This window comes from Sinohyriopsis cumingii, unplaced genomic scaffold, assembly GCF_028554795.1.
Source record: "Sinohyriopsis cumingii isolate HCF-2022 unplaced genomic scaffold, ASM2855479v2 utg002220l, whole genome shotgun sequence".
Taxonomy (NCBI): Eukaryota; Metazoa; Mollusca; class Bivalvia; order Unionida; family Unionidae; genus Sinohyriopsis; species Sinohyriopsis cumingii.
Window position 1 is genome coordinate 181,268 of NW_028316161.1, and position 26,169 is coordinate 207,436.

General features: G+C 32.4%; 1 protein-coding gene across 1 annotated transcript in view; it reads right to left on the reverse strand.

Moving 5' to 3' along the window:
- LOC149770912 (uncharacterized) overlaps positions 1-26,169 on the reverse strand; it is a 134,054-nt gene that overhangs the window by 45,086 nt on the left and 62,799 nt on the right. The window contains exons 10-14 of the mRNA XM_089948990.1: positions 10,376-10,555; positions 8,363-8,545; positions 5,357-5,451; positions 1,426-1,546; positions 495-534 (exon numbers count right to left, since the gene is read on the reverse strand). Coding sequence (XP_089805116.1) covers positions 495-534; positions 1,426-1,546; positions 5,357-5,451; positions 8,363-8,545; positions 10,376-10,555 — 619 coding nt within the window. The remainder of the gene's footprint in view (positions 1-494; positions 535-1,425; positions 1,547-5,356; positions 5,452-8,362; positions 8,546-10,375; positions 10,556-26,169) is intronic.

Consider the following 26,169-nt stretch of genomic DNA (forward strand, 5'->3'; position numbering starts at 1 on the left):
AATAATACTTGGGAATAATGCTTTTTTTAATGATGTAATTTATGTGGCAACCCACATTTTCTGACCAAAGTTGTACAAACATATCGAGATGAAAATTATGATTTTTGATTCACAAATTTACCATTAAGGTGAAATATAACCTCAAATTCATAAGTAATGCAAGTAAACCCAATGCAATCAAATGGAAATATTTTACTAATTGTCCTACTCTGAAAATTAACATCAATTGGTTGGATTAGCCAGAACAAGTATTGTTTTCTGTATTTTTTAACTTTAAAAAATACAAGTAATGTATTTATACTGATAATTCAGTTTATTAAAAGGTCTAATAATAACATACTTTCTCTTTCTTAATAATGTATCATTTTATTGTACAGTTTTTTAAAAAATTATATTGCATCATGACAAGGATACATAATTCATAACTTTGATTACATTGCATGATGTGTAAAGTATGACTGATTAAATGTAACTGAAACAATTACACAACTTACTGGTCTTTCCCTGGCAAGATGGTTTTCAGAGTCCCAGTGTCTAAAACAAAAAAGAAAATGTACAGATTTTAGAATTAAAAAAATTGAGAAATGGTGGAAATATTTCCAAGTGTGTGCTCCATTTCTGCCACTACATTTTTTGGTAGTACATGTGTCCCAAGTTTTATGTCTGAGTTTCATTATTACAGAATGTACGGGATAAAAGTCAATACTCTGATCCTAACCTTAACCTAGAAAATTCAATTCCAACTAGGAAGACATTTTCTAGTATCGATAAATAATTGTATTGATTTTAATTCATTTTTTTCAAACAGTTTTAGAGTTTGAGGGCAGAAGACCTTCAAATCCTGACCCTGATCTTGGTCTTGAAGATAGAATTCCTGATATACAACAAATCCTCTAGTATTGTTACAAAGTCTACTAAAGATGACTGATTTATCCTAAAATTGCAGAATAGGAACGCAAGTGCAAGACAGATAGAAGGTGAGATACAGAGATTAACACAAACATGTACAGATATATACATGACAACTGTGGACAGAACCGTGAACTTGTGATGAGCTGGACAACTGCTATCTACCAAAGATTACCATTTGTTAAACAATAATGTTCTAAACCGCTCTAGACATTTTTTCACTTTTTTTCCATGGCTTAGTGGTACTATATTAACAAGAGACCTAAACAAAAGTTACATACATCCAGGTTAAGATATTGATGGATTTAAAATAACTGCCAGTTGTATAAAATGCCTGGGTTGTTTAAGTTATAACCATGTTCACTTTGAAAAGCAAGTTATTGTAACCTGACTGTTAAGATAATGGCTGAAATACATCTTTATGTGCATTTAAAAATAGTTAAACACAATTGGTGAGGATATATCCAAGCAACTGACAAAAATATACACATCATTTTGGATCTTATCAAGATTTACCTTTTCCACCCAATCTATCAGCCTCTGTTATGTCTGGAGAGACTGATTCTTTAACTACAGTTTTCTTTTGTGAAGAAGGTGGAGATCCACCTTCTGCTGTGGAAGGATCTTTGATCATTTCCTGGTATAAGGAGAAAGTAATGAAAGTATTAAGTCAATGACAAGCAGACTAAAGGTGGAGATGAACGCTTTTGTTTAAAATATGCAATAAAAGTATACAAACAATAAAAGCAAACAAGAGTTCCAAGCAAACTACAAATATATCCTAACATTACAAAATACAAACTTTTCACTCTGTCTAGTTACCTAATATTTACCTAAATATTCTGCCCAGGAAATGAGCATTTCTATTGTCAAGATTGTGTACTGATTCAATATTGATCACAGTGGGCAAGGTGAACTTGGTTGCATTATATCCCTAGCTGCCCTTAAAGAACACTTACATGATTATGTTTCAGTGTTTTCTTTAGCAACTAAACAATTCTTGTTGCAGACCTGGTGTTTGTTTTCCTTGTGTCTGTACAACTTTGTCACCTGAGTTTGTGTACATGTATGGTACCCAAATATCACCCGTGACTGGTGCCAAATGATACAATTAATTTCATTTCTGTAAATTCTGTGCCAAGTTCCTGAACTGAGGCCGATATCTTGCTGCTTAATCGGTCTGAATGGACATAACACTCAGTTGATTAAGGCCTAACAAATCTCAGTGACCACTAGACACTGATATCTATCTATGACCATGACCATGACTATAATAATGTATGCAACTGCTGACTGTAATGTGTATCAATAGGTGTGTTAATAAATTGTTTCATAATGTACAGATAGTCTGTGGCAATAAGGGTCCATTAAAATGATCTCACCATCTGAAACTTCGTGTTTCATTGATGCTGAGATGTTGACTGTTAAGTTTTGGGAACAGTGTTGTGGATCATGTCAGCTTTCTTACAGTTGACCATTGATAACACTGTCAGCTGATTCATATGATAATTATGGCAATAAATGTGCTTTCACAATCACCTGATTCTGAGTACAGGCAAAACACTTCTTAGCCTAGTTTACATTCAAACATAATTTTTATAAAGTTTTACAAACTTCCAAAAGATGTAATTACACGTAATGAGTTAGGCCTACAGATAAAATTCACCATGCTGTGTGGAACGAACAATAGTTTCTAATACAATACCCTAATAGCTCAAGTTGGTGTCTGTCTCTCTCAAAATGTTTTATATGGTGTGTTCTTAAAGTTGGAGAGACCCCTTAAAGTTACTATATGTTTTTTGTGTTATATATCTGTTGTTTTTATTTGATTTTATAACAACTCCATCCGGCAAAGCAGAAATAAGGGTTTTTCTTTTTAAACGTAGTTCTTAGTGCATGGACACCATGCTGAGATGACCTTAGACATCCAGACTGAGGTAAGAAAAGAAAAGTTAGCAAAACAGCAGGATTTCTCTGTTGTCTGGTTGTGAAATTATCATTTCAGCACCCTCCCCCCCCCATCTTTCACTCATGACAATATAAGTCTTCTTTAGTATTTTTGTATTTATTGTAACTGGATTCTTGAGTTGGGAGAAGAATGAGACAAAAACTTTTACGTTTATTTTTTATGTTTAAGTACCATTAGGCTTTTGGGTATCATGTGTTCAGTGGATCTTGTTTGGGTATGATCCTTTTATTTTTCATACAATGTCAGTACCACAAAATAATATCTTTTACAAATAATTTTTCATACTCTGAAAATAATTATTACTTTTTTTTGGGGGGTATGAAAAATCACATGAAATATGTATTTAAAAAGTCCGATAAAAACTGGAGCTATTGTACAGTCTCTAGAGAGAGAAAAATTCAGCCAATCAGATACATGTGGATTTCATTACTGAACTCAAGCAAGATTTGGATCATATAAACCAATATTCTACATTTAATCAGATTCAAAAATGACTTCAAGATTGGTAACAGGCTAAGTCAAGATGATGAAATATGGATCAAAAATAACTTCTTGAGTGGTAACAAGGAACTGTTGATCAAAGAATGACACCCTGGATGTAATGCCATAGTACAGACTCACTTGGCCTCTTAGCAAGGTCAGCTAACAAAATATAATTTGTAGTTGTGACTTAAAAGAAATCATTGAGAGAGAGAGAAAGAGAGAATACTGTAAAGTCAAAACCTGGTTTATACATATATTTCATCTGGAAATTAAGCACTTTTCACCAACAAAAATTTGATTTTTCATACATTATCAATAAATGCATCAAAACTTGTGAAGTCTTGAATATGTTGTTTAGTATCAAAAGAATGTCACATTTAAGTAATTTATTCTTAGAAGAGCACTCTTATATATCTTACAGAAGTAGGCCTAAGTAAAGACACTCTAGCTAAGGAGGTATTGGAGGAGTTGGGGTAGAATCATCCCAAATACATCTGTTTGGCAGTTAGCAAACGTACTGTTAGCCCAAGTTTTTGATTACATTAGGTTGTCTTATTCAACCAAAGAAACATAATATTCATTTCCAATGTGACGATACTTCAGTCTTTGTACCTTATACTTTTGTTGTAGGATTCCAAGGTACTTCACAAAGTGATCTAACATCAATTTCCTTTTCAGAAACATAATGGCCCCACAGTTAGAACTTTGACCCCTTGGAATCTGACAGATGATCTTTAAAATGGGCTCCAAAATAAACACAAATCCTTAAAAGGGACTGACACTCTAATTGCTGAAAAGAGGTTCCTTGGAATACAAGATAGGGGTAATCTATTTATGCAGCTGAGTACTGGAACCATCTCTCATATTCAAGAAATTCCAATATACCAAGTTTGAAAACAATGTTTTTTTTCTAATGCCAGAGTTGGCATGTTCAGAAGAGAGCCTAAGTACAGTAACGTTTTGGAAACAAAAGATACTGAAATGGTATGATTTAATGAATTCTTAGGCTATAGGACCAACTTTAACATCATTAAGAAGTCTTTTAATGAAAACCCCATGTTGATATGACAATCCATTCATGAGGGGCAGCTATAAGGTTTTCAAGATGGCCACCACAGTGGCCATACTGGACATCTGAGGGTTGCCATTTTCATTTAGGACCAATGTCCTAAAGATAGATAAAACCCATGGTCAATATGACCACTCATTCGGAAGGAGTAGTGATAAAAAGATTTTGAAGTTAGCCACAGTGGCATCTATTTGGATGTCTGATGGGCACCATTTCATTTAGAACAACTACACATCACAAGAAGTTTCTTGATGAAATCCCATGTCAATATCCATTCAGTAGGTCTACCAACAAGGTTCTGAAGACAGTGGCCATGATGGTCTTTATGGATGTGCTAGTGGCACCATTTTCTTTAGGACCAGCTAGATTTTGGTGTGTGTGTGTGTGTGTGTGTGTGTGTGAAGTTTCATAGTAATCCTCCCAGTAATTTAGAAGAAGCATCAAAAAAATATTTTGTGCCAAAGGATGCAGGAAAAGGCCATTAGGCTTTAACTGTCAATCACCAGTTGAGGTAATAATTACCCTGATAAAGAACATTAGATTCTAGTGCCCTAATGGCCCATTTAACACACCAAACATTTAAACATTATGAGGGGATTACAATCCCTAATGTGGTACCGACTTGAAGGTCTTACTGAAGACGTTAAGTGACATAACATGGAAGAACAATTCCATGAAGACTAAGTTTTGGACTCTTCTGAATAAAGCTTTATTTTGTTTTCTATCAGTTAAATTACTGTTTTCCAATGAAATATATTACTTCCTAAAATCAAGGATTAATAAGAATTCTAAAGCATTTCTGGTATCTTTGAGAGTAACCAACAAAATTCAAGTGCTTTTGAAGATTGTGTATCCACTGCAAAAAGTATCGCACTTAACATATCATGTACACATATTTTGGATGTACTTGGGGGCATTTTACTTACTGTGATAGCTTTAGGAACAACTTTCTCTGATGAGCTTGGTGAAGCTCTTTGTGGCTCTGTGACATGTATTTCCTTTACTTTTTCAAATGCAGCATCTGAATTTATACAGAAAAATTACATAAGTTTAAACACTGAAAAATCAAATCCATTTTGGAATAATGTCTCTAATCATGTTTTTCTTGTGTAACTGAAAAGTTTCCAACCTGAAAACTAAATTTTGTCTAAAACCAAATAAAAACAAATATTGAACCAGTCTATGAAATTTCCCATAAATGACAGTAACATTACAAAATAGAATTGAAAAAATATTATCTAATCTGTTACATGGATGTGTGAGTGTGTGATACAAATTATGTACTACATGTTGCCTCACGTAGTTTGTAGCAATACAAGTTTCAGCCATTAAGAACCACTCATTAATTTAAAAAAACCCACTTAATACCTTTAAAACCTGACCATTTCTTAAAATTCATTATACATGTATTTATGCTACTTGATGGAGAGCTACCTGTGATAATGACTGGCAACAGCATCTCAAACATTCCCAAAATTACCATCAAAACAATATTCATTCAATCAATCAACAAATTACATGTCAACTTCACCCCTGTGCAGAGAATTTGTTTTTCCAGAAATTGTTTTAAACTGTCCAGTGTTTTTTTTTAAATATCTGTTACCAAAATGGTTTTTTAATTTTCTTTAGGAAAACTCTTTTGCAATGCTAGTTTAAGTTGTCCTACAAAATCTTTGTCAGGTTACAAGCAAAATGTTATCATCAAAAATTGTAATGGCGTTTGTACTTTTTACCTCTGTGAAATGTCACACGCAGTGATGTCAGTTTCTAAAAATGGCCTTTTGGACAAGGCGAACCAGTGTAATGGTTCAGTGTTCTCATCTGTGTTATTGTTCATATTATTTTCTTACTGAAAACCATGTACCAGATGTTAAATTTGTTAATCTGAATATGGATGTGCATTCCAATATTTAATTTCAGTGGGGGGTTAAGCCTCCAGACTGTATAAAACATGTAATCAAATTTGATGAATCATTCTAGAACAGTATAATATACAAATTGATTGCATTTCATCTCCACCTTGAATATTTTGAGATGAAAATTCCAAGGGAAATACCAGCCCCCCCCCCCTTAAATAATGTCATTGAAGTATTCTTATATGTGATTCATGTTTTAAATGGATAGGGGTACATGTAGTGACCAGATCTTATATATTGTTTAGCACATAAAATTACACTGTTTATTTGATGTGATATGCAATTATAATCTAGAAATGTTACATAGATATTCCATATATTTAAAAACAATGCATCAATCTGTGTTTTGAGGTTTTATTTGTTTGTGTTGTTTGTATTATGCATTAGTGATTTTATTAACCTTTTTTCATTGTGTGTGTTATTCGCTAACAAAGTTAATAAAAGATGAGAGAAAATTTAGATGTTTATTTCAATGTCAGTTTTACAAATAAATCATTATTTTGAATTACAGTTTAAAAACATATAAGAATGCATTATGTTCATTAGAGTTATGGTGTTTAAAAGAGCAGTACTGGTTGATCATATTTGTACTACGTGGATGATAAATTTTGTTAATTAAAAGATATATACAATTAAATTTTGTTGGGAGGTATGCATGTATTGATAGAAACAGCAATACAAAAACTGCAGTCCCTAATGACAACAGCCACCCTTAAAATAATACACATTTTACACAAAAACACTAACTGAAAATGAAACAAAATAGAATTTATAAATAAATATTATTGGTTTCAACACACTCATCTGGGACACACACACACACACACACACACACACACACACATATTACTGGTATCTGGCTTTAATGGAAATTATAAAACAACATTAAATAAGTTTTCTATATGCACCAGACCTGCATTTATTGTATACAGTTATAGCAATGTGAGGGGAGGCCATCACTACTCATGGAATATGTACCAAGGACACCTGTATGATGATAGCAAAGAGATATCACTCAAATTTCAGAAACTTTGTTGTTGATAAAAGAAAAAAATGGAAAAGGAAATTTATAGATGGAGAATGCATCCCTTCGAAGATGAAACTTGTTTCAAGGTAGAAAACCTCCAAACTGCTTGGATGAATTTTTCGCAAGGCAGCTCTCCATCTGTAGAGAATGTGCTATTAGGCATGAACAGAAGCATTAACTGAAGAATTTGTGTGACTTGGCAGCAATCCTGCATCAAGTGGAGATCACTCTAACTGCCACCTATTTGGGAAGATAACTTTCAGTTTCTTAGCTAAACAGTTAAAACCTTGGAGGGCTGGATTTGCAAGGTAGTGGTTCTTCTAAGGCATTATCATTGGGTAACATATTAGAAGAAGAAATGATAAGAAGTCTTCTGGCGAGAACCTCATGTCAATATGACCATCAGTTCATGATAAAAAGTGATAACATGACTTTCAATATGTCTGGGATGTTGACCATGTTGGAAGTCTAATTGGATTTATTTCCATTTTAGGATCAAGAGAAGTAGTTCAGTAAAAACCGTATCTTGCTACAGTGTTCAGTTTAGAGGTAGTGATAGGAGTTTAAGATGGCCATTATGGCAGCTATGTTGTAGGTCAGATCTGCATCATTTTCATTTAGTACCAACCAGTCATCCTAAGAAGTCTTTTAGTGAGAACCCCATATTAATACATCATCCATTTAGACATGAAGAGTTGCAGAAATAAGGTCAAGGTATGTAGTCAAAGCATGTGGTGTAGAAACAAAATTAGTATGCGGAAATCAAAGATGGACAGATGGATAGATGATACAGAATGATACTCTAACCCACTTTGCAAGCATATTAAAAACATAAATATATAGTTTAAACTCTTGATAAAGGAAATATCATCAGTATTTCACAATATTCATAAGCATTAACTTTCACTCACTGTTCTCATTGACATAATAAAATTATACTGTACCTTGTAACATATGAAATAACAATTTTAGTGGGTGATTAGACCAACCTGTTTTTTTCTCACTTCCATACATTCTGCTCTGCTGCTCAAACACTTCATTGAAAAATGGGAAATTATTCTGTCCTTGGATGACAAGTGTAACTGATTGAACAAACTTTAACCTTTTGCTCAGTTTTTTTACTGCCTTCAGTATATCTGTACATAATTTTTTGGCATCACTTAGGAATGAATCTGGAGTAGAAAAAAAACAAGAGTCTACCTAGTGGATAAAAAAGAATTTTTCAGACTTTAAGTACATTACATCTGTCTCTTTATTAAGTAACTGCAGATTGCTGAAATCATCCCAGATATTTTTTAAGAAAATCCAGCAAATCAAACTTGGAAACAGAACTAATTTTTAACGAGTTAACATGTTCACAAGATGCCTGTAAGTAGAGTAAAATATTGTATCATCATCATTGATCTTGAACCTGATATCCTTAATATAAGATCGCAGAACTTATCCTGGTCAATGTAATGATATAACCATATGCTAAGTTTGATTAAATCAAAAAGTAATATCAAAGTGGTGTCATTTAAGGTATTCTTCAGATATAAATTACAAACTGTTTAAATGACAAAAATCCATTCATATTTATGTCATGTCCCAAATTATAAGCTAGTAGAGCTAAAACCCCGTTGATCTTAAAATCAATTTCAAAGTTCTGACTAAAATCATGTCAATATCACTATTCTTTAAACTGGACTAGTGATAACAAAAATTTTCAACTCTGCTAACCTGCCCATGTTGTTAGAGGTCTGAACAGCACCATTTATAGTTAAGCGAAGCTAGACTTGATAATAAGTCTTTCAGTAAAAAACCCAAGTTACAACAATTACTCATTCTAGAGATTAGTAGATATGAAAATATGTTCAAGTTGACCACCATAATGGTCATCTTGCAGGTTAGATCAGCATATTTTCATCTACTACCAACAAGATATTAAGAAGAGTCCTTTAGTGCAAAACCCATGCCAATATATCCATCTATTCAGAAGGAGTTGAAATAACAAAATTTTCAACTTATATTTATGATTACTATGGTTGCCATGTTGCAGGTCAGGTCAGCATTTTTTTCATTTGGGACTTGCTACATACTGTTATCATGTCTGAGTGCAAAAGCCATATTAATGCAACCATCCATTTATGAGAAGCAACCACAAGACGATTTTTAAGCTGGCTACCAAGGCAGTCATTCTAGAGGTTTGTTCAGTTTCAATATAATACAGAACCAACTACATATTTCAAAACATGTGAGAATAAAACACCCATATTAAGAAAACCATCCATTTAAATGTTGTAGTGGTAAGATTTTAAAATGGCAGCCATAGAATCATGGTTATGGTGGCTATCAGATCTGAATCATGTTTATTTCAAACCATCTAGCTGGTTCATGTTATAAACGTTGTTCATCTGATCATCCATGTAGGATAAGGAATAGTGATAACAGGACTTTCAAGATGTCTACCATGTTGAATATGTTTGACATCAGACTAACACCAATTTTCATTGCAGACTACATATGAGTCATGAAAAGTCTTTAAGTACAAATACCATGTCCATAGGAATATCTTTATCAGGTTCAGTAGCTATAACAAGTCATAGCAGCCAGACAAGATGTCAGATTGACACCATTTTCATTTAGGACCATCTATGTCATTAAATGTCTTGTTCATGAGAAATAATGATAAGGCATTCAAAATGGTGGCCATAACAGATGTTCAAAAGGATCATTCTCATTGAGACCAACTAAACCACAGGATGAAACTTTATGCTAAGTTTCATGACTTTTTCTCCTGAGAAGTTTAGGAGAAGTAATAACAAACTTGTGCTAATGGACAGATGCTGGATGACAAAACAAATTTACAAAAAGGCCAAAAATATGAAGAAAAAAAATAAATCACTCTGATAAAATTTTCTGTCAAAATTTCAACATAAATACATTTTCTGATACTTTTCTCAGTTTACAGAAATGTATTTATCTTACAAATGCACATGACATATCGCTTTATTCATAATTACCATCACGAGTAATGGGAACAACAATAGTCTTCATTTTTTCAATGTCTGCTTTCTTCAGCCCAGCTTTAGCAGCCTTCTTGATGTTTTTGATGTCACTTGCAACATGAACGATCTCTGTGTATCTTAGATTACCACCTGGAGTTACCAAGACTACATTTAGGTGAAACAGTCTTGAATTTCCTATAAATTGTTATTAAAATTATTGAAATATACTTGCAGATAAAAATTCAACAGTATTTTTAACCTTTTACATCTAACAAGGTAACATATATTGCTGTACGATATACATGCAGTATCATATCACATGTCCTCGTACAGTACATGCAAACATGAGAGGGTATAATCTCAAGTGCCCGGGTTAATGATATTGACTGTACTCTTGGGGCACTACTGCTAACACAGGCTTTTGAATTTGTATCCATCTTGACATGCATCATTCTAAATAAGCAAACTCTGAATTCTAGAACACCATATATAGTCAAAATGTTTCATTTCTGTATCTAATATGGCAGGCATTTATTCCCATATATGCGTGCTTCACAGTTAAGTGCTTGGGTGGAGATGAGAACTGCTGAAAGGCTGGAAGACAACAGAGCAATAATGACAGCTGAATGCATGATGCCCACCTTTAGACAAACTCAAAAATCAGAGTGAGTCAGCATCATATGTCAAATGATGACTGGCCATAATATAACTTAAATGTTTAATCAACACAAATTATTTAAATTAGAAGATGTTTGTGCATTTAACACATTTATGTAGAAAAGGTTGGTTTGCTTCTATGCATGATTTTTTTCTGTTTGTTTTTACATGAGATGTTAAAAAAAATCATGTATGTTGTTCCTAGTGTAACTTACCAATTTTACAACATTATTTGATGAAAGTGGATGTCAATCCTATAAATGTTATGCTTTTATTTCAAAAGTTGCAGTTGTGTGTATGGTTAAGACATTGGTCTTATGAAAGGAAGGTGCTGATTCAATTCCATCCATCAATTCCAGCTAGAATCAATTACTGAGGTGTGACTTTGAGCAATGTACTTCACTCTACTTGCCACTGCATGAAATTGCTTTCATAGTGTTGCTCTGCTGTTAAACACTAATAAAAACTAAAACAAAATTTATTTTGGAAATATCATAAAAAGTCTTTCCTTAAAATCCCCATACTGATGTGACCATCAATCTAGTAGGAGTAGGAATATACTTAGATTTTCAAGCCAAATTGTTGGTTTGATGAGTACCATTTTCATTTGGGACCAGTCAGATAACATAAGTATTCTGGTGAAAACCCCATTTTGATATGTCTTTCCATTCATTGGTGGTAGCAATAATAAGATTTTCAAGATGGCTGCCATTGGACGTCTAACTGGCACTATTTTCATTTAGGACCAACTAGACATTCATATGTCTCTTAGTGAAAACCCAGTTTAGATATGTTTTTCCATTCATTGGTGGTAGCAATAATAAGATTTTCAAGATGGCTGCCATGGTGGTAATATTGGATGTCTGACTGGCAATTTTGGAAACTTGAGATGTTTGCAGTACACCAAAATACTGTGAATTAAAATATTTCTATGTTCTATACCACTATTCCCATTCAAAAATGCATGTGTGGTATGCACTGTTTTTCTGTTTCATGACTGTATTCATTACACAATACCCGTATCTACAGTCAATGGATTTTGAAGTATTACATGTAAATCAAATACTACCCACTGCAAAGTGAAGTGTCCATCAGCGGTTTTTACCAAGTGTATTTACTAGCAATAATATTGTTTCATTTTCATGCACGTCCTAACAATATGTATTTGTATTTTGCTGTATAAACACTGTGTTTGATACATTAATAAACGTTTTATTTAAGTTGTATTTTCCTTTTCTTAAGTTAGATTTTTAATTCCTATGTGATATTTCCAAAGTTTTCTGCCAGTGCATTTGACCCAATAAATGCCTGCCTTGTACAGGCAGCACTCACTTGTTTTCAAGCTGACAATCCTTTCCATCAAGCTGTGAATGTAGTGCAGTGGCCAAGTAGAATTCTCCATCTTCTAGTGAATGTTTGACTTTAATCCCTTCAAGCATGTAAAAGAAACATTTTTCCATGTGACAACCCTTTGACTGAACCATGAGTTTGATAATTGCTCAGTGCAAGGTAACAGTCAGTGGTTATTTGAACTCCCTGTGATCTTGTCACATAACTGACACATGTTCAGTTGCAGCCTTTAATAGGTTAAACAGACTGTATGATCAATGTATTACATACAGAACCTGATCTCAGTATCTACATGAGCACCTGCACATGACAGTGAAGCCAAGGAATGGAGCTGGATGATATTTATGATAACTAGACCATGATGATTTACAATGACTAGCCAATGGAGGATTTCAGAACCTTATGAGATGATGAAGATCAATTCTTGGACTTTGTGCCAGATGACATCAGATTAGTGACATTTATAAGATACTGTGAAACAAAATTGAGGACTAAACTTTCATTGTTAATTTCTAAGACACATGAAATTAACATAGTATGGGATATTGTGAATTGGATCAACTATTTTTATACTAGGATGTGATCTATAATTGAATTCATGGGTTTATCATATAAATGGATTTAAAATGTCAAGCATTATGGAGTTTAATGAATTTATTTCGGACAAACTGTAATTTATCAGTTGATCTGTGACATTTTCCACTCAATAATATATTGTATTGTACATTGGTTCTGTAGTTATTATTCATATATATCTATCCACCTATCCAGTTGGGACATCATAAGCCTAATTAAAATCCCATGTTGATAGAATCAGAAGAAGTAGCAATAACAAATTTTTTCAACATAAGCAGCCAAATTTGGATGTCTGAGCAGCACCATTTTCATGTAGGTCCAACAAGGCCATAGGACAAATGTTCGATGACTATCCTCCCTGTATTTTGTGAGACACAGCATAATAAACAATTGCTATTGGATGGACAATGGACAGACAAAAGAACATCCCATTGGCTATTCTATTCTATGGCCAGTATATAACTAAAATGTATTTTAAGATATGCACAATTAAATCTCAAATGATACCTACTGTTATTTAAATAAAAATGTGAACAACATATTACGTAACCCCTCTATGCTGAAAACTAAAATTTTTGTGCAAAAGATTTTTGTTTCGTTCAGTTACATTGTCCTTGACCTTTGACCACAAACTTGATAGAATTTATAACTTGATATATTTCTTTCTCACCCCAAGTACATGCCATCCATAATGCTTGGTAACCATGTATGATGGATAACTCATGTTACTGTGCAGAAACCCTTCTCATTTTCAGCCACAGTGACCTTTATCACCGACTTTTAGAGTGCAAAATTGATAGGCATCTTCCTTATCCCAAGTTTTATCCACAAACTTTCTTAGCTGCAGACTAGACAACTTTAGTTATTGTGCAGAAATGAAACTATTAACAGCTGGATGGATGGACATCATTATATCTTAATACACTTTGCCTTATGGTGGGCAAATAATAAATAAAACAGAGAAACCTGAATTATATAATAACCACATAGAAATGAAACCAAGTGGTAAAGTCCTTGAATAGCAATGGCAGTATCAACACTTTTACACATTATATGGTGCTGTGACATGGCCATTTGTATTATATCTGAATGCAGAAGAATATGTGTTGAACTTACAATATTTGATCATTTTTACTGAAACAAATTTATTGTCAATTTTGTAAATGAATGCCAATAATTATCCTAATTTGATATTATCAAAATAAATATGAACATTATGCAACTAATGAACTAATTTTCTTTATTTCCTACTTTTTACTGTCCTTTAATCTCCCATATGTTCTGCTAGTGCTGTGACATCATCCTCAGGTTTGACTGTAAAGTCCTAATACAATATACAGTGTGACCCCACTATAACATGGCAGTTTTGAGCCATAGATACTGGCTGTGTTATAGACTGAACCATGTTAAAAGCAACCAGGTCAGTTAGCTAAAGAAAATTATGCATTTACCCAAAACAATTACAGGGGTGTATATGCATCAAATAATAAATGCGGGTACAAAAATATGTGTTTCACTGACACAGATACCATCTTAAATCGATGCATATTAAATGGGAAATACACCTGTAGTGAAAACAGAAGTCATATATATATATATATATATATATATATATATATATATATATATATATACAATTTATTAACAAATAGAGATAAACAGTTTTAGTAATATTTGTATTATGTATAATACACGCTTATTAGAAGTAAAGAAAATAAATTAAAAAAAAAAAAAAAAAAAAAATTTCAAAAACAAAAAAAAACTACAAAGATAAATGTATACAACATATATACCAGTATAATCTTTATAGCTGTTAAAGTGGTTATCAGAACTCAATTTATTTAATAAAAATATAATAAAAAAAATATGGTGTGCATTACGGTTACTATCAAGTATTTTATAAATAATTAATCATATCATATTGATAATTAATTACAAATTCAATTTCATTTTTAAAGAATTAGTAGACTTATTTTTATGTTATTAGATTATACTTTTACCAATTAAGATTTTCTGCAAAGTAAAATAATATGAAATATTCATATCTAATTGTAAACAGGGGATATAATTCAGAAAAAAAAAAAAAAAAAAAACAATTACTAAATGTCATATAGTGTTTTTGAATTTAGACCTTTAGGATATACCGTATTAAGACGGTGAATCCAATAGGTTTCCTTTAGTAGACGTTCCATTTCAGAATCAGCTTTAACAATAGGTTGGAAGGAGAAATCTTGCAATGTATGGGAATTTTTGTTAAAATGTGCGGCAACATGAGATGAAAATGATTGATCGATATAATTTTTTATATCTGATCTATGTTGGTTCATACGTTTAGATATTTGTTGACTGGTTTGTCCAACATATTGGATGCCACATTTTTTGCACGTTATCAAATAAATAACATTTGATGTTGCACAATTAATGTCACAACGCATATTAAAAGTTTCTTTCGTATTATTACTATTGAAAGAAGTATCTTCATTAATAAATGAACAGTGTGAACATCTAGGTCTATTACATTTAGTTGATGATCCTATTTTATATGATGGTTTTTCTAATTTGGAATTAGTTAGGAAATCTTTAAGATTTTTAGTCCTTTTATAAGCAAGTGTGGGTTTGCTTTCGTGTAGCGATTTAACACTTGCTTTACATGATAAGTTTAATAAATCCCAATATTTATTGATAATCTTACCTATATTAGGCAAACTTGGATTATATTCAATAACAAAAGAAATGATATCTTCATTTCTATTTTTGATTTTATATTGTAAACATTCAAGCTGTGTAAGAGAAGATACCTTTTGGAAAGCAGTATTAATGATGTCAATAGGGTAATTTCTGTTTAAAAAATGCTGACCTAGCTCTGTCAAAGATGATTTAAAAACAGCATCATCCGAGATAATTCTTCTATATCTTTTTGCTTGACTATATGGTATCCCATTTTTACATGATTTAGGATGGCATGAAGAATATTCAACATATTGATGAATATTCGTGTTTTTAACATGAACCATGGTAGTAATTTCATTATTTTCATTTTTCATGACATCAACGTCCAAGAATGAAACTTTAGTTTTAGAGACATTGAATGTAAATTTTATTGTTGGATGTAATTTGTTTAAATTGTCTATAAAGTAATAAAGGTCTTCTAATGAATAACTCCAAATCATAAAAATATCATCTAAAAACCTTAACCATACATCCGGTTTTAAGAGGCATTTATTTAGAAAATCATTTTCTAATTTTCCCATAAATAAAGATGCATAAGCAGGTGCCATAGGACTACCCATTAAATCGCTACACGAAAGCAAACCCACACTTGCTTATAAAAGGACTAAAAATCTTAAAGATTTCCTAACTAATTCCAAATTAGAAAAACCATCATATAAAATAGGATCATCAACTAAATGTAATAGACCTAGATGTTCACACTGTTCATTTATTAATGAAGATACTTCTTTCGATAGTAATAATACGAAAGAAACTTTTAATATGCGTTGTGACATTAATTGTGCAACATCAAATGTTATTTATTTGATAACGTGCAAAAAATGTGGCATCCAATATGTTGGACAAACCAGTCAACAAATATCTAAACGTATGAACCAACATAGATCAGATATAAAAAATTATATCGATCAATCATTTTCATCTCATGTTGCCGCACATTTTAACAAAAATTCCCATACACTGCAAGATTTCTCCTTCCAACCTATTGTTAAAGCTGATTCTGAAATGGAACGTCTACTAAAGGAAACCTATTGGATTCACCGTCTTAATACGGTATATCCAAAAGGTCTAAATTCAAAAACACTATATGACATTTAGTAATTGTTTTTTTTTTTTTTTTTTTTTTCTGAATTATGTCCCCAGTTTACAATTAGATATGAATATTTCATATTATTTTACTTTGCAGAAAATCTTAATTGGTAAAAGTATAATCTAATAACATAAAAATAAGTCTACTAATTCTTTAAAAATGAAATTGAATTTGTAATTAATTATCAATATGATATGATTAATTATTTATAAAATACTTGATATAGTAACCGTAATGCACACCATATTTTTTTTATTATATTTTTATTAAATAAATTGAGTTCTGATAACCACTTTAACAGCTATAAAGATTATACTGGTATATATGTTGTATACATTTATCTTTGTAGTTTTTTTTTTGTTTTTGTAATTTTTTTTTTTTTTTTTTTTTAATCTATTTTCTTTACTTCTAATAAGCGTGTATTATATATAATACAAATATTACTAAAACTGTTTATCTCTATTTGTTAATAAATTGTATATATATAGTTATCAGTAGAGATATATGTATCTTTAAGATCCAGTTTTATATATATATTTATGTATTAAGATATCATTAATCTTTGCTGCATATGCACATCTCCATGTAAATTATTCGTTAAAGTATTAGATAATTACGTTAAAAATGTAGCTATGACGTCATCTTGTTTATATCATTGTTTATTTCATTGATCACTTAGAAACAACATATTTAATGACGTAACCAATGATATTGAATTCAGTTTGAATTCAGTCTGATGAAGCATTAAAGCGAAACCGGTCACACATTCTACGTGTTGGTGTTGTTTATTTTATAATTTATATATATATATATATATGTATATATATATATAATATTTTACTTTATTCAGAGAACCATGCATTGGTACATATATGTGTATGCTGTTATGTATACATGTCTAATGTATAGCATGAATAGAGTATCAACACTGTGTACTCACCTGCGAATTTCATCACATACACTGAATCCACAATATATGTAATTCCATCAAAAATATGCACACACAGAGATTTAAAAAATTCAATAATTTTGTCACAGGTGCAAAAACATTTTTCCCGCAAAAAGGAAACTTTCATGGCACAGTAAACGTGTTCCAGTTACATTGGAAAATGAAACAATCCATCAGATTCCATTGCTTTTATTTAAGTTTGGTACTGACTTCCTTTGAAGAAAGTTTCTTTGTTTTTATTGAAGACTGTAGTCAGCTTTGTTTGATAAAGGGTCCCTGTTTTATTGAGGTCATTGCTAAAGGACAGCTTTTGAGAACCAAACAAACGCCCATTTCTTATTGTGGTAGTAACATGAAATAATTGTATTTCATGATTGAGACTGATTTTATTTCCATTAGCTTAGTATGTTTTCATAACCACTGGTGCTTCAAAGGTAATCTGTTTTCTTTGAAAATTCAGCAAACTATTTTATCTGTGTAATTTTTTAAAAAAAGAATTGGCCATCATTTGGTCAATTGTAGTTGCTGTTCCTCCATGCCTATTGAATAGACCAACAAGTAAGATCTTGTTTATTTATTTTTTTATATTTTTTTACATTTGTGGTAACGGAATAATGCTGCCTTCAACGTATGTGTCAAAAATGTTAAAAAATGGTTAATGGACAATAGAGACGTAGGTGTTCTGATTTGATGACAGGGATTACCACAGAAAATGTGAGAGTTCTGAAGGATTTAATTCTGAGTGAAAAGAAGAGGCATTTTACTTACCATCCACATACAAATGTCAGTCTATGTTAATATATTAATTATTAGCGAGTGGCCAAAAATCCGACAAAAGTAAGATTACTAGATAATGCCTCATCTGGTTGATCTCCATTACCAGAAATGTTAACAACAAAAAGCAGATATTTCACAACATACAGTACTCATGCTAGATGTCAACATAAGTGGGTTATGATATAACAATGTACTGTTAAGATGGTTTGTCAATATGGACAAATAATTTGTTTATGTAACAATCAATACATTTCAGTGCATTTTATAATTTCATTGCATTTTATATCAAGTTTGCAGCTTCCTTTCATGGGGCCTAAGAATTTCTCCACTCCAAATCAGTGGTTGTATATACAAGTTTAAACAGCCAACATTGTTGCCAATAAAAATTTAAAAAATCACTAGATGACATATTTTGCTGACAATAATGGATTTTTTTCTTCTTTGCAATTTGCGACATTGGCAAAGCCCTGCACAATCCCTGAATAAACTTTTTACATGTTATTTTTCATACTTTTAAGAAGGGAAAACTATTTTTTCATATACAAGAAAAATATATATAAAATTGTCAGGAGCCACACCATGATCATCTTGTATTATTCATATGCGATCTCTTCCTCCAAATGATAATACACTTTTTATGGGGGGTTTTCTTGTACTTTTAAGAAAGAACTTTTTGCTTTTGTGTATGAGGAAAATACATGTATATGAAAGTTCAGGAGCCACACAATGACCATGTTATATCCAAATTAGTGTAATAATGGAGTGTTCTATAGTGGCGTGACACTATACCACCTTTCAAACAACACAAAACAGTCAAGTGACTTGTTCTTCTGAGCCAACCATGGATGGATTGAAAGTTTATTGTATGCTGCTAGATATTGCAGCCCAAATACATGTAAATTAATGATATCGGGACTACCTCCTCGTGTGGACACCAAGGCCAAAGAAATAAATGATCTGATAATTGACTTATGTGAAGATTTCAACCTACAGTACATTCCACAATACAAATCTTTCTTCATTCAGAATCAGGATGTCAACCTTAGTCTCTACCACAGAGACAAAATTCATCTAAGCAGAAAAGGAACCTCTCAGCTACTGAGAAATATTAACATGTATGCCCCTATTTTCAAGCACTTTAATGAAGAGTGTTGTCTTAACTGTGGAGAAACTGGGCACTTGACACAGGTATGCCATCATGGCAAACAGATCGAGTGTTTTAGGTGCCATAAATATGGACACAAACAAAGACTTTGTCCATCAATGTATACATATTAGGAAGCTGGCAAAGAGGAGAATGCCAACGCTTCATTTACAAAAAAACTAAATGTACCCATTGGGACTCTTGACTCTAACTATTCAATGGACACTATTGTAGATGCAAATGTAAATGGATTTTCAGGGTTTGTATGTGACTTTGAAGATGCTAATATATATGAACATTTAAATATAGAAATAGGATGTCAGAATGATAAAAGCAGTATGGAGACAATCTCAGTGAGTACCCCATTGCATGATGACATACATGTAATTGATATGAAACTAAATACAAAAGGTTTTAACATAGGTCACTTAAATGTACAAGGTATAGTGGGAAAGATAGACCAGATTAAGTTAATGTTGTCTTCCATGGAAAATAATATACATGTTTTAGGACTCACTGAAACCAAATTAAATGCTAACCACAATGATGATCTATTTCACTGTCAAGGCTACAATAAACCATTTCGTAGGGACAGAGAGACAGCGGGGGGGGGGGGGTCTTGTTGTATACATTAGGGAAGATGTAAATGTAAAAAGGCGACTTGACTTGGAGTCACATGAAATTGAGAGTATCTGGGTGGAAATTTTTCAAAATAATGCAAAATCTTTCCTAGCTGGTTTCATTTATAGACCACCTTCCTCCAAAGCATTTTGGAATGATAACTTTTTGAAACAAATAGAAAGTGTTCTAGCACAGGAGAAAGAAACATATATACTCGGAGATATAAATAAGGACCTTCTCAATACTCAAATAAGGAACAACTGGATGGAATTTATTGAATCATTAGGCCTAGACCAGCTGGTAAATGAGCCTACAAGGGTAACAGAAAAATCAAGCACTCTTATTGATCACATTTATACTAATCTACCAGACAATGTGGCTTGTGTTAATGTACCAAATGTTGGTCTTAGTGACCACTATCCTACTTTTTTGACAAGAAAGGTTAAATGCAAGAAAAATAAGAAAAATACACATAAAACGATCACTTACAGATCGTTCAAAACTTTTAATGAAGAACAATTTCTCAATGACCTATATAAAGTTCCATGGAGTATGATCCAAAATTTGGATGACATAGATGAAGCCATGAGGGTGTGGACTGACTTATTTATGGATGTAGTATCTAAGCATGCACCACTGAAAGTACATCGAGTAAAGACTGATTTTCAACCTAATTGGCTTACTACTGAAATCCTAGATGCTATGAAAACACGAGACAAATTCAAGGCTATGGAAAACCATGCACAATATAAAGTATGGAGAAATAAAATAACAAGTATGATCAAAAAAGCTAAAAAAACTTATTATCAATCATTACTTGAAAACAAAAAGAGCAACACAAACTCCATTTGGAAAGTCTTCAATGAACTCACTGGAGGAACGCACAAAAAACAGACAAATAAAATTCACTCACTTCTGGTAAATGACACCATAGTCACTGATGAAACTGACATTGCAAATGTTTTCAATGATTTTTTCATCAACATTACCACAAAGTTAAAAGAGCCAGTGATAGAAAACAACTTTAATGAACTGAAAAAGTTCTGCAGCAGTAAAATCTCAAAGGAGGTATGTTTCTCTATCCCACCAGTGTCAAAAAACTTTGTTAAAAAATGTCTCAGTGAACTTGATACCAAGAAAGCTACAGGACTTGATCAGATTGGTCCACGACTCATTAAATCTTCTGCCTTTGCTATTGTAGATAGCATAACATTCATAATTAATTTAAGTATTGCAACCTCATCTGTCCCCAAAATATGGAAAACTGCAAAAGTAACTCCTATTCACAAATCTGGTTCTAAGGATGATGCTGATAACTACCGACCAATTTCAATACTACCAAACTTGTCAAAATTGATTGAAAAACATGTCCATGACTCATTCATGTCATATTTAACCAAACACTTGCTGTTACACCCTAATCAATCAGGCTTTAGACAGAACCATTCCTGTGAGACTGCCTTGATCTCCCTAACTGATAAATGGCTTCAAGCACTTGACCAAGGTAGAATAATAGGAACTGTATTTGTAGATTTCAGGAAAGCTTTTGACATGGTGGATCATGAAATCCTTTTGAAGAAACTGAAAATCTACCAGTGTGATGAAAGAACAATTAGATGGTTTACTTCATACTTAAATGAGAGAACACAACATGTTTACATAAATAATGTTCCGTCTGAACCTGAAACAATTAGATATGGAGTACCACAAGGCTCAATTCTAGGTCCACTACTATTCATTTTATTTATTAATGACCTACCACTTTTACTAAGAGACTCAATATCATCTACAGATCTCTATGCAGATGACACAACATTGTCAGACATCCAAAACACAAAGCATGAGCTCGAAATTTCTTTACAGAATGCACTAAACAAACTGGAAAACTGGTGCACATGTAATGGCATGGTGGTAAATACTGGTAAAACTAAAATATTACTTATCTCAACACGGCAAAGAAGGACAAATCTTGATAGTGATGAACTATGTCTGACATGGAAGGATACAAATCTGCAAATAGTCTGTCATGATAGGCTACTTGGTGTTCTGGTAGATAATAACCTATCATGGACTGAACATATCAAACATACCAGTAAAAAAGTCAATTCAAGTTTATGGCTTCTCAGTAGGATAAGACATTTTCTCCCTGAAAGGCACAGGAAACTATTTTATAACAGTTACATACAACCCTATTTGGACTACTGTAGTACAGTATGGGGTAATTCAAATGATAAAAACATAGCAAAGCTGGCACATCTTCAAAAAAGAGCATTTGGGCTAATATCAATCCAGAAAGAAAGCAAGGAAAGTTTAGCTGGTAGGTTAAAAATATTACCTATTAAAGACCGAATCTGTTTGAGAAAAGCCAAATTAATGTACAGGATATCTCAGAATAGTGCTCCTGAATATTTACAATCACTATTCCAGTATAGGCTACCTGGTAATACTCCCCACCTGCGATCCATGTCTACCAAACAGTATAAAATTCCCAAACCAAATAAGGAGTTATTTAAAAAAAGTTTCCAATACTCTGGAACTCTGCTCTGGAATAGTATTCCAGCTGAGATTAGAAATGCCCACTCTATTTCCTTCTTCCAAACCCAATATATTCAGTGGCTTCAGAGATGCAGCTTAAATAAATAAATTCCTTTGTATGAGGGCCTCAAGGTAGATTAGTTTTTAGCTAATTGTGTTACCCTCTTTAAATAAGGTCATTATTATTATTATTATTATTATGGCAGGATTACATAGGCGCCATGTGAACATGAGTTACTATCGCTTAAAATTAGCAAAACAAATTACATTTTCCAATTTTCTAATGGACTAAAATAATGCTTAAACATTCTTATTAGACAGCATGATAAAGGGTGAGTGAAAATGTTCTCACTTTTGAATTTTCGAGCTTAATTCTTCACTGCCCTTCACAGCTACACTATCTTTTCCTGCCCACTGCTGTGGTATCATCTAGGTCAATCAGGAAAGTTCTAATAATGCCCATTATGAACTTGTGAAGGACCTGACCCAAAGGGTGTACTGTGTTACAGCAGTTCTGTATAGACTCTCTAAACATTGTTATAAAATATAGACATATATTAACACCAAAAATTGATGTGATTTCAGATCCAGACATGAATGGAGTCATTTATATTACACTTAGCCATCTGGAATGGAGCATTATACATCAAATGTCCCCATTATTGCTCAACAGTGAACACAATGGCTCAGTTGGAAAAGTATCAGTTGTTAATAATGGTTTGACACCACCACCACCTCACCCCCACAGGACACTTACTTTGGTATGCCATTGTGAAAGCCACTCAACTCCAGAACAGTTTAAACATGAAAATGTTCCTAATGGATTATGTTATGCACAGTGACCTGTGAATTTTATTTTATTAAAATTCAAAATATGGCTATCATTAATGACATTTCATATCATGTACTGCTGGCTTGATTGCATGTGAAAAAATAAGAGTTTGAATCCGCAGACCATTTTGGTTGCTCTTTTGTATTTAGTTTCCAGCATAAATACACAACAATGGGGATGAATAATATAGAAGAAAAGTGAGAGTGCAAGCATATCTATTATGAATATGTAAAACATTAGAAACACTAAACAAGAATTTCTAAACAGAAAAAAATCCATGACTGGTTCATAATGTTATGTATATTTAATTTGTATTATTTGTTGGCTTTTCTTAATGAATATATGTTACATACATTCGTATTTTGTACCTGACCTTGTCCAAAATCACGTTTACTGTGTACCAGACTAGGGCCATTGATTTTCTACACAACATAATACATGGCTAATATTTGTATGTGAGAATAGATTATATATTAGTATTGTTATCAATGGAAGTAAACATGTTTATCTTAATCTGATTCTAGGACTCTGGAATTTCCCCGTGAAAAACCTGATGTACCTGATGTTTGCTATGCTCTTTATTATAATTTTAGTTATATACCCTTGTTTTGTTGACAACTCAGAATGTGTTTTTAAATGAACATTTGACCCTCATCTGTTTTTTTTTGTTTTGTGTCTTACCTTTCTATATAATGCTGTTTATTTGAGAAATTATGTATTCTTGCATTAATATCTTTAGAAGAATTAGTCTTATTGTTGTGTTCACTATTTTCATTTCAGTGGAATTATTTATTCAAATTATTATTCACTTGAAGTGCTCATCAATAATATACTTGGAGAGAAACATTAATTTGGAATTATAGTGAATTCAGACAAAGACATTTTTTTTGGATTATATTACTGTGATACATCAAAAGACTGTTAGCACATCATCACAATTCAGGCCCTTGGCACATTATCATGTTTGAGACTACAGGCACATCAAAACATTTAATATTGGAACTTATTTGGAATTTCACCAGAATTCAGTTAGAACTTTATATATCTGAACTTGTGATAAAACCTTGAGGACCATCTGGGATTTAATTCCCAACAATGAAGTTCATTTTAAATTTTCACTTTGTATTCATGGGAAACAAATTATTTGTTGCATTGTACAAGTTGGTTTTTGCTCTTTAAGGTTACTTAGTTTAAGACCAGAGAGTTATAACAATTAGTAATGATGCAAGATAATACTTCAAAACATGGGTGTCATGAATTACATTTATATAATGTAATGGTGGCTTAATTACATGTGAAAAAATAGAGTTTGTGGCCTCAGGCTATTTTGGTTGCTGTTATGATATTTTTTTAGGATGAATGTACAAAATGGAAATGAATATAGCAGGAAAATGAAAGTGCATGCACAACTATTATGAATAAGTAAAATATTAAAAATGCTAAACAAGATTTTCTATATAGATAAAAATTAATGACTGATTCATAAGTAATGTTGCAAAATAATACCGTAGATTGAATAGTTCATACTTACTATGTTCTCTCCACTTTTGTGTGACTGTGCTCCCAGCTAATTGCAATATATGATCTAGAAAAAGTAACATTTTTTAACCATAATGAGCTTTCTTATTAATATAAGATGAAAATCATTTCTGTGTCAGATTTATCATTAACTTCATTAAAGGCAGTATAGTGACTCAGATAAAATACAAAAAGGATATGGTTGACAGTACAAATACCAAATGACTTCAATGATGAAATGTTCAATGCTCAAGAGATGTTTAGAAGTGCATGAAGAGTGTGTGTTGTGTGTTTGTGTGAATGTGTGTGTGTGTGATTTAGATTTTTAACGTAGCTCTAACACAATTTTTCAGTTAAATCACTATGATGTCTGCAGTGTAGTAGTTTATAGTGATGTCTAGCACTGGGGCATCATGTCCCACCCAGTTACATTATCCTGACAGCAGGCCGACCAGTCCTAACACTAACCTCTTAATGCTGAGCACCTAGTGAGGCAGCTGTTTGTACCAATTTTACAAGTCTTTGGTATGACTTGGCTGGGGTTCGCACTCACAACCTCAACATCTAAGGTGGATGCTCTAACCACTAGGCCATCAAGTTCAAGGAAAAGAAATAAATATTCTGATTATTTTAAGTTGGCTAAGGTATCACATGGGTTAAGGTATCACACTGGGATCATACAGTTTGCACCACAGATTACAATTTGGAGGAAATAATTATCCTGGACTAGGTACTGGCGAAGAGAAGAGATACTGCAATGTAATAACAAAGTAATGGATTAGATATATCCAAAAACTAGATTTGGCTAAACCCATCCATACTTATTTGTGTTATCATGCTCACATGTCAATACAGCTAACAACAAGAGTCAAAACCTCTGACCTTAAAATCAATGTCATAGTGCTAACATCTTGTTCATTTTAATGTAATTAAGCAAATAATGTGCTCAAAATTGACCTGGTTATGTTGGAAAGTTAAATAAAGTACAGAAATGCAATAAGCAATAACCAGTGACTTGACCTCAAGGTAT